Source organism: Heloderma suspectum, chromosome 10, assembly GCF_057233095.1.
Source record: "Heloderma suspectum isolate Gila_16-S chromosome 10, 16-S_ref, whole genome shotgun sequence".
In the NCBI taxonomy this organism is placed as follows: domain Eukaryota; kingdom Metazoa; phylum Chordata; class Lepidosauria; order Squamata; family Helodermatidae; genus Heloderma; species Heloderma suspectum.
The window spans coordinates 32,338,244-32,348,418 of NC_139467.1; the positions used below are offsets into that span (position 1 = coordinate 32,338,244).

The 10,175-nt window shown below is 47.0% G+C and overlaps 1 protein-coding gene across 1 annotated transcript; it reads right to left on the reverse strand.

Moving 5' to 3' along the window:
• Window positions 1-961: 961 nt before the first annotated feature.
• Window positions 962-6,060, reverse strand: HMGN2 (high mobility group nucleosomal binding domain 2). The gene is made up of 6 exons (XM_084815797.1): window positions 5,847-6,060; window positions 3,537-3,581; window positions 3,162-3,191; window positions 2,518-2,568; window positions 2,260-2,355; window positions 962-1,875 (listed from the first exon to the last, which is right to left on the reverse strand). Exons 1-6 carry the CDS (start codon window positions 5,859-5,861, stop codon window positions 1,840-1,842), a joined length of 273 nt encoding a protein of 90 aa, XP_084671923.1. The 5' UTR covers window positions 5,862-6,060; the 3' UTR covers window positions 962-1,839.
• Window positions 6,061-10,175: the final 4,115 nt, after the last annotated feature.

The window sequence follows — 10,175 nt, forward strand, 5'->3', positions numbered from 1 at the left end:
AGAATTGCTTCCCCTCAAGCAAGCCATACTGCCTGGGTTTGGATGACACAAGCTGCATCTAGGTGGGTAATTAGGCTAATAGCACCAAGCATGTGCTGATTTAAGCCACAGTAGCTTGTTGGATCATGCAAGCCAGACCATATAAAAGTTTAAGGAAGGAGGATAGGTTTAAGGTGCAATCCTATGCATTTTAGACAGAAGTCTTACAGCTCCCAGGATCCCACAGCAAATGTGGCTGGCTCGAGCATGCTGGGAGTTGTTATCTATTTAATTGTTATCTATTTAATTTATTAATTTTTACAGCCCTTGTTATTTTGGCACCCGAGGCAGAAAATCTCACCAGTCTTGGCTGGCCTTAGGTACGACTCACCTTGATTGGGGGTGAGTGGCATTGTCTTGGGCTTCCCCCTGTAGAGAGCTGTAGACTGGGCTGGTTCATTATTAAGCGTGGAATATCAAGGCTATATGGCGTTCCAGTGTCTTTGAATGTTCAATATATAGTTACATCTTTTACACTGCTGTGACCTCTAAAGAACCATTTATATCATCACTATTTCTGCAAAATGACTAAATACTATGGTTTGCTTAACAAGATTTGTCTTCTAGAACCTTAAACATTCAGAAGAAAGTACAGTACAACCCAGTACTATATCTCTTCAGAAGACAGGTTTGGGGAAAGCACATCATTGAATACTCAAAAGCGACTTGTCAGGGGAAAAGAACTAGTCTACAGCCCTTCTCCAAGCTTTCCATGGAAAAGTATTCAGTCATGTGATTCCTTCACCGGCATTATTAATTGGATAATTCCCAGGAGAACTGTACCATGTGCTTTTGGTTTTTTGGAACATATAGATCAGAGCTGTATGTGTATATATTAATATAAAATTTATGCTTAAGCTTGCCAATATAACCCTGAAAGGATAGGGGACTAGGAAGCAAACAGAACACTGGTACAGAACAGTCCAAGCCAAACAATATCCAGCTTTATTAAAGGTACTTTTCATAAAACGATCAATCAATGGTATTCAGGCAGGACATGGGCTACAATCTGCAATGTTTTACAACAAGTTCCAACTCCCCTTCTCCTTGGACTACCAAAATGTAAAGTTACTATATAAAACCCAATGGAGAATCTTCAATTCATACTTGGAACAGGGAAAGTTTAGAGTGAGGGTGGACACTTTCACATTTAGTATGTTGTTTAACAACTTTTCACAAGCCTACCCTGACTTTTAGAGGAAAACAAAACTGCAGAATTTTTAATCTGAAGATTCACACTATAAAAAGAAATGTGGCTCATCGGCGAGCCATCCTCACTCCCTCAGTATTTGACACCAGAAGTTTGAATTGTCTGACACTGTGAGAATGCATTTGATTTATGGAAGCATACAATAAAAAAAACCCTATGCCATTCTCAAGAGGAGTGATAAATGCAATGTAAATGACAACATGAAAGAACAAACATAGGAAGTACAGTTTTAAATTTATCTTCTCCTCAAGACACAGGCATTTTGGGAATTTCAATGTTCACGCAACCACTTCAGAGATCAATACAGATGAACAGTATCAGGAAATCCTCCTTCCTCGTGTCTATGAAGACCCCCTCTTGCAAAATTGAAGGGGGACTTTTAAAAGCCCAGGTTCTAAGTAACAGAGTCAGTGACAATTGTCCCCTCTCCTCCCCCTAAAACACAACAACAAAGCGTTCTGTGTGCTAACAACATAGCTTTAAAAAAAAAAAGTAAAACAAAATTCTGCATTGTTATAAAACTTGATAAAAAATAGTATTTCAAACTGTACAGTCACCAGAAGTACACAGTTATCAAAAATTCACACAATTCACTTGGCATCCCCAGCACCTTCAGCTTTCTGTGCCTGAAAGACAAAGACAGTCCCATCAGAGAGCGCTTTATGTTGATGTAAGCTTACTACTCACATGCCCAATATTTGCATGAAACAGGCACAGACTTAGTAGCAATATACAAGCTATTACACAACCTTGATGGGAAAGGCAGAGTTGAGCAGAAAAATCAAAATAAATATTTCTTAATCACCTTTAAAATGTTATCTCATACATCACCAGAATTGTACTACTACAATGCCAGTTTAATTCACAAAAAAACAGCAAGAGACTTTACAGGACATATGCTGGTCCACATTACTTATCTTAGCTCAAACTCCATTCATATCTGCCTCTACCCAATATTAATGAATGGTCTGCTTACCAAATTAAAGAAACCTACGATACTGCTATTATACCTGGTCTGTTTTGGCATCTCCATTTTCTGCAGGATTGTTTCCATCCTTGCCTGCGTCAGCTTTCCCCTTCTTTCCCTTGGGTACTTTCTCACCCTTCTGCCAATCAAGGGAAATAGGTTAGCAGTTATTAATTCATAAATCCACAAATAGCTGTTGAGATAAAGAACTTCTAAACAAATGTTTTTAAATGCTTTGAAGTATCCCAGACTAGGAAGCCAAATTGCACTAAAGCAAATTTATATAAAATGATGATGTTACCTTTGGAGCTGCCTTTTTAGGTTTGGGTTCCGGCTTTGGAGGAGCAGGTTTCTAGAAGGGAAAATGCCATTTATGAGTAGTTTTGAAATATGATTGTCCACACACAAAATAGTTCACTTTGGTGTGTGATGTCATGCTTAGATGCCAACTAAGGGTACAATCCTGTACATGTTTAGATAGAAAAAACATTTTACAACTCCCACCATGCCCCAGCCATTCATGTAGGGCCAGGGCATGCTGGGAGTTGTAGGACTTTTTTCTGTATAAATATGCACAAGATTGCACTTGTGCCAGTGTGGTGTAGTGGCAAGAGTGTTGGACTGGGAGCTGGGAGATCCGGGTTCTAGTCCCCACTCGGCCATGGAAGCTCACTGGGTGACTTTGGGCCAGTCACAGACTCTCAGCCCAACCCACCTCACAGGGTTGTTGTTGTGAGGATAAAATGGAGAGGAGGAGGATAATGTAAGCCGCCTTAGGTTCCTTGCAAGAGGAAAAAAGGCGGGATATAAATGCAATAATAAATAAATAAATAAATAAATGTGTCAGATGTAATGCATGCTGCTACTAACAGCCATTTTTAAACTCACAAGCGTGAGCTGCTCACCTAGCCCTGCAAAAAGCATTCTATCACACAACATACTTACAGCAGATAACCTTGCTGATCTCCGCTGTGGCTGTTTTTAAAAAGAGAAAAGGTAATCATTAGAGCAGTTAGAACCAGTATGTCTCCCCTCATGGCTTATTAGGACAATCAGAAGTAACAGCAACAAACTCAAATTGAACAGCAACAAACTCAAATTGAAACATTTTGCACTACATTCCTCTGACAAGTCAGGTTAAAATAAGACCAATGTAGTAGCAAAACTACACACACACACACACGTGTTTGGATTGGATCCAGACTGTCATACTTACCATGACTAATTTAAGCCCCATTGATTTCAATGGATCTACTCTAAGTCTGGATCCAACCCATCACAAATTAGGGTCTATAACATAAAAACAATTAATATTCTTACCTCATCCTTTACTTTGGCCTTGTCACCCTTGGTATCTCCTTCAGCCTACAAGAAATTTAAAAAGTAAAACAGCTGAAGAAACCAGACACCAGAATTCTACAGTCTAATTTCTTTTGGGGGTTTAAAAACCAAATACACCAGGAACTTTAATTGATGTATTGCAAAGCTGGCATTTCAATTTCTTGCTTGATTCTTTTTCCCCTCAAAATTAAATTTACACATAATCTCACAACTACTTAGATTACTTGTCTTCCACTCATGCAATAAAATCACAAAGTATCGGCACTGGACATTCTTAAGCTTGGTAAGTTGAAAGACCTTGCAAAAATCACACAGACTCTCTCTGGTTACATAAAGCGGGAAACCAGCCCCCCCAAATACTTATCGGGTGGCAAGTGGGTAGAGTAGGGGTTCCCTGGGGCCTTATTGAGCTAACAGAGCCATCCAATTTCACAAGATGCAAATTTCTGAAGAACTGAACCTTCCTTCAGAACAAAATGTTATTGAATACAGTCAGTTCTCATGTTTGTGACAATTATGACCTCAATAAAGTATATGTAATCAACATTAGATGCGGCATCTCTTCATTTTCTTTCATGGATACACGCACTTTTGTATTTCTGGAGACCCTATGTCCTCTCAAAGAGAGATGTGTTTGTTTGAAAGTTGTGCGGGTAATAGCATTGCCAGATGCCCCTTATTTCGATGCATTATTCTTTATTCCCTAACATTGCAGCTTTAGGCAACATAATAGCTTCTTTTATTTCAGAACACTATGACCTCTATTGAGTCCATGTAACAGACCCAAGATCTCCCTTATTTCTGGAATTCTGATCTTGCAAATTGAAGCTGTTCTGCCTACTCCTAGCACCCCTACAGATCTATAAAACTATGCCCTATACCACATTTAGGGCCATGCTGTGCTGACCCTTTCTTGATGTAAGGGAATATCCCTCGATTCAGAGCTCAGGCAATTTCCCTAGTGCCAATACCACTCCCACACAAGACATAACTAGAAAACCGAATTCAGAATGCCTCTTGCGGGTGAAATGGGGATCTGGTAACCCAAAGTATCCATGGAACCACGCAGGCCACATGTGTGTGTGGCAACTGGTGTTTGCAGGGGGATGGCGGGCGCGGGGGGGGGGGGAAGCTCGCAGTTTTGCATTTCAGACAGTTTCAGCCTATGTTTCCTTCGCCACGAAAGAGCAAAGATGGTCACTTTCACCCTTGGGCAGAAGCAAGGGGGCGGGAAAGACTTGCAGAGAAGCGCATTTAGGGCAAAAGGCGGGGCCTCCTACACATCTTCGCTGACCGGGGGGGGGGGGGAGGGCGAATACAACTGACAAGACTCCTGTCAGGGCTCCGCAGGGCTAACACCTCCCCTGGGGCGTTCAAAGCAAGCGCTTTTTGGGGCGGTAACTCTTAAACCTTCCCGCCCTTTTTGAAAAGTACTTGTGTAAGAACACAGCGCAGCCCTACTTAAGGGGGGGGGGGAGGAAAGAAGAGAACGAAAAATGGAGCGCGCGCCTGTTTTCCACTCGTCCCCCCCCCGCGCGCGCGCGCACACACACACACACACACACACGCGCGCGCGCGTCTCGTCCCGCCAGCTGCGCACGTGCGTCCCGCCAGCCAGCCAGCCTCCCGCCAAACACCCCCCCCCCACACACACTGGATCGGACCGGGTTCGCTTTCTCTCCCCCCACCCCCACCGCGAGCAAGTGGGCGCGTGCCCTCTCCTTATTGGTGGGGAAAGCGCGCGCGCGCGCGCGCACACACACGGGGGGGGGCGGCGGCGAGGTTGAGGGACAACCAATAATTAACGGTCTCGCGCTAGTCCGCGCTCTCTCTCTCCCTATCTCCCCCCCCTTCCTTGCAGAGCTTTGCAGCCCCCTCCTCCACACCCCCCCCCCGCTTCCCTCATAGGCCACCAAGAATGCGCGGCGGTTAACGGTCGCTCTTGTTCTGCTCCGCCCACTCCTCCTCCTCCTCCTCGTCTCCACTTTTAAGTCCTGGCGACGACCGTTGAGCCTCACGCGCACGCGCTTCCCCCTGCCTCATAGCCGTTAATCGCCCGAAGGGGGAGGGAAAGGGGGGGAGGGAGCGAGAACCAAAACCAAAAAAAAAACCCAAAACGGGAGTGCGGGAGGTGGGTCGGTGGCAGAAGAGAAAGGAAAGAAAATGGCGGCTGATCCGACTCTCACCCCCGCATAAGCATCACTCCCTTCAACTACCATCTCTTCCCTTTCCTTCCCCCTCGCCCGTCTCGCGCCCGGGCCCTCAGGTTCCCTCGCCGCAGCCACGTACCTTTCTCTTGGGCATGTCGGCGGCGCGTGACAGCGAGAGAGAGAAAGAGAGAGAGAGAGAAGGAGGCTCGGTTGGAAATAGAAAAAGCAAGGTCTCTAGAAGAGGAGGAGGAAGAAAACCGGCCGCTTATGAGGGAAAGCCGCGCAGGCAGGGCGGAAAAAAGAGGGGGGGGACTCCGTTTGTTGGGCTCGCTCGTGTCGCTCGCGACCCCACTAATTTGAATCGGGTGTTTATAAAGTTTTATATAGACCCGGACGCGGCCCAACCGGTTCCAGCCGGATCCCCACCGCCCCGACCGCCCATTGGACAGAGCGCGTCACGTGGCGAGGGCCGGCCGGGGCGGGCGCTGCGAGGGGAGGCGAAGGGCGCGCGCGCGCAACTAGTCTTGCCTGCCACCTTCCTCGCAGCAAAAGCTGTTGCTTGGTCCTGGGAGTAGGGCGCAGCGTGGTGTTTTTTGTTTTATAAATACCAATGCAGAGTTGTAATTATTTGTTAAAGCCCTTTCGGCCTCCGACGTGCAGAAAGATTTTAAAGGGGGTGGGGGAAACACCCATTATGTACGCAGGTGCTGTTCTCCTTTACGTATATCCGTAGCGAAGCGGGGGAAATGCACATAGTATAGGTTCTCACGCCTCTCTTACTGCATCCCCCCCCCCAATAAAATCTCCCCGCCCGCCGCGGTCTGAACATGCATTGCGAGAGTATTCGCTTGGCTCGCGGGGCGGTCTTCTTCGCTCCTCTAGCGGGGTCACTGGGGCTTGAGCCCAGGTGAGCGGGCGTCAGCTTGCAGCCTTTGGCGGCTGGTGACAAGGCAGCGCGATGTCCCTTTCTGCAGGAGGGCTAAAAGCGGACCTGGCTCAGTCGCGGCGCGCGCGTTTTTCCTAAAGGCGCAGGGCAAGAAAAAGCGAATGCACAAAGGGGCTTTTTCCCGCCCGCTTCTTCCAGACACCATAAGCCCCCGAAAAAGAAATGTGGGTGCAAGCTCAGGGAGAAGATGGCCTCTTCGCGCAGCTCGAGAGGAAGGTGCGGTCACTGCCTAGCCGAGGACGGCAGAACCTAACCCACAGCGCCCCCTTCCTTCTCAACCTTGACGGCGAGCTGGCGGGGTCTCCTCCAAGAGCAGGAAGCCTCGGGCCTCAGGTGCGGCCGCCGCAGCTGCCTCGGTGCTCGCCCGCTACAGGAGGGAGACAGGGAGGGCGGCTGGGTGGCGCGGCTTTCACCCGAGGCGCTTCCTTGGCGGGGGCCAGGTGGGGAGCTGTCCTCTTCAGCACCACGCGCCCCTGCTGGGACAATCCCCAGCGGCCCCAAGGTCAGAACCACCGCCGTAGGAAGTAGGCGCGAGGAGATGTGAAACCCTGCAAGGCATAACTATAAGCCCCCCCACCCCCCGGTTTCACCAGCCGTCAGAAATAGCCATTGCCTCCACATTCGCTGCAAGAGACAACTGGCAAAGAACGTTTAATGCTGGACAGCCTACCTGGCTTATGTTCAGAGAGAGCACGCCTTTGCATACGGGATACTGAGGGCCACGCCAGGAAGGGATAGTACCATCAAGCTTTGCTAGTGGGTTTTCTGGCGGCAACTGGTTGGCCACTGTGGGAAGCCATCACAGTGGCCAACTAGCTGCTTCCAGAAAGCCTACAAGCAAGGTTCCTAATCCAGCAGAACTCAGTGTTTTTATGACAGTCTTCTACACCACATTTCACCGCTTACACCCCATTATGGTTGCAACATCTTTTCCCATAAAACACATGAAGAGCCAGTCATTTCTCTTAGAACATGGAAATTTTTCATTGTAACACAGGAAGCTGCTTTATACCAAGTCAAAATGTTGGTCCATCAAGCTCAGCATTGTTTACATCTGGGGAGCACAACCTGCAGCCCTCCAAGACCTTAACTCTGCCCCCCCCTTTTCCTGTTGATTGTACTATTGCTACCAGCTGAACAGATCACTCTTTCCAGCAAGAGAAGAGTGATCTGTATGAGGATCTCTGGGGTGGGGGTAGAGAGAAGGCTCTCCACTCCCTCCCCCAGGGATCTTCATACTGTTATCGCACTGGAAAGAGCAAGCTGTATCAGGATCACTGGGATGTGTACACAGACACATATATATGTGCCCCTATGCACATGTATATGGACCTTGACACAGCATGTGGCCTTTGGGGCCAAAAAAGTTGTGCACCCCTGGTCTATACTGACTGGAGCATCTCTCCCAGCCCTACCTGGAAATGCCAGGGATTAGACCTGGGACCTGCTTATGCAAAGCATGTGCTCTACCATCGAGCCATAGCCCTTCCCTTACATCAAAGAAGTACTATAAATCAGGGGTCCCCTACCCTCGGGCCGCGGACCAGTACCGGTCCATGGCCTGTTAGGAACTGGGCCGTGGGGGTGTGTGAAACCCCCTTACCTTGGGTCCGTGGGGGGGAGGCAATCCGTCCCTCCTCCCTGGAATCCTTGCCAGCCCTGGCCGGCTCTGCTCTGAGTCATTTGCATCCCAGCAGCCAGAAGTCCGCCAACAAAACCATCCCCCCCCTCAGTCCATGGAAAAATTGTCTTCCACGAAACTGGTCCCTGGTGCCAAAAAGGTTGGGGACTGCTGCTATAAATAACAGAAAGGACTAGGGTCTTTAAAGGGTCAGTTCCATAACTGAGGGCACGAGAGCAGCAGAAGAGACACCATTCCAGTTGAAAGAGCTCAAAATCTTAGTTTGAATCTTCCCCCAAAAGAGATTAAAAGAGTTGGATTTCCCTCTCGCCCCAGATGCTCACCTCCAGGTGTGAAAGCAACCCCTTTTCTTAGGTGTTACAGCCAGCAGTGGGGAGAAGCCTCATCCTTTAAAAAGGGCTGGAAGAGATACTGGTAGCAATACCAGGCAGACTGCTGACTGGAGCTGGTTGCAGGGAGCATGCGACTCCCCTTTTTACAACATCTTCACTGGCTACCGGTCTGTTCCTGGGGACAATTCAGAGTGCTGGTTATGACCGATAAAGCCCTATACGACTTGGTGGTCTTTCAGATAGCCTGGTCCCATCTCCCAAACGAACCTGCATGGATTGTAAGATCTGTGGGGGAGGCCATTTTCTTGCCCCTACCATCATCTGAATAATGTAGGTTAGCTCCCTCTCTGTTGTCCTTCCACTCGCAGGCAAAGACATTTTACTCAGATAGGTCTTTGGCAGTTCAGCTGGTCTGTTGCTGTTGAAGAGGGGTTTAAGCAGTTGGGTGTTGTTGCTATTTATTGATTTTTTAGTCCATTTTTATGTTTTAATTGTATTTGTTTTTATTTAAATTTTACCGTTTTGAGTGCCATTTTTTGGCCAAAAGGCGAGCTATATATTTAATAAGCAAATAAATTTAAGCTTCAATTTTTAAAGTGCCAATTGCCAAAACCAGCCACTACCAAATATCTGCTGTTATTCTCTCTGGATTCTACACAATCCAGTTTATTTCACTCTGAATACAGCTACCTGAGAAAGAATTACAGTATAGCTTAAAACCTTGCAAACTTAAAAGAACTCAAGTTGGCCTAGTGCTGTCATTTCCAGGAACAATGCTAACAGTTAACAGTAGGTGCAATGAACCATGTATAACCACAACACAGCCACCATTCATTCCTATTGTTCTCTCAGTATGATCCATACAAATCATTTAAATAGGCAAGCATGTCCTATTAGCCTGTTTAGTCCCATTAAAGTTACTGACATTAAACAGCCAGCTCTAAGCACATAAAAGGCAGCTCTGCTGAAAATCGACAGGATTATTTGAAGGGGGATGGGTGGTATGGCTTTTTACTCAAGTATAAATATAAAGCCACCTTCCTAGTTTATAAATTGAACCATTCAAGGCTGCTAAAAAATAAAATAAGAGAAAACCATATATCTCAAACAACATACTAAAATGCAAAATAGTTAAAATTACAACAAAAACCAGAAGTTGAAGGGAACCAGCAAAATTATCCAACATTCAGGATGAAGGCATGCCTGACTGAACTTAGAAACCAGTCTCATGTGTTCCCACCAGCTGCCCTGTCCAGCTGTGGCCCTGTCCAGGTGATGTTTGTGGCTGGGCACGATCATATGGGCAGAGACACTGCGTTACTTCCCAAGCTGGTTAGGGCTATAAAAAGGGTAAAAGACCTTTTGAATTGCACCAGGACCAGCAGCCAGCGAAACTGATGTCAGTCTAGCTGCTGCATCCTGTACTAGCTGCTGTTTCCAGAGGCAGCCCCATCTAAAGCATATTACAATATGGAAGGCACCAGGTGGTGATCTACACGATAAAGTTGGTTTAACAGGCTAATATGTTGTTACTTTAAGCATGACCAA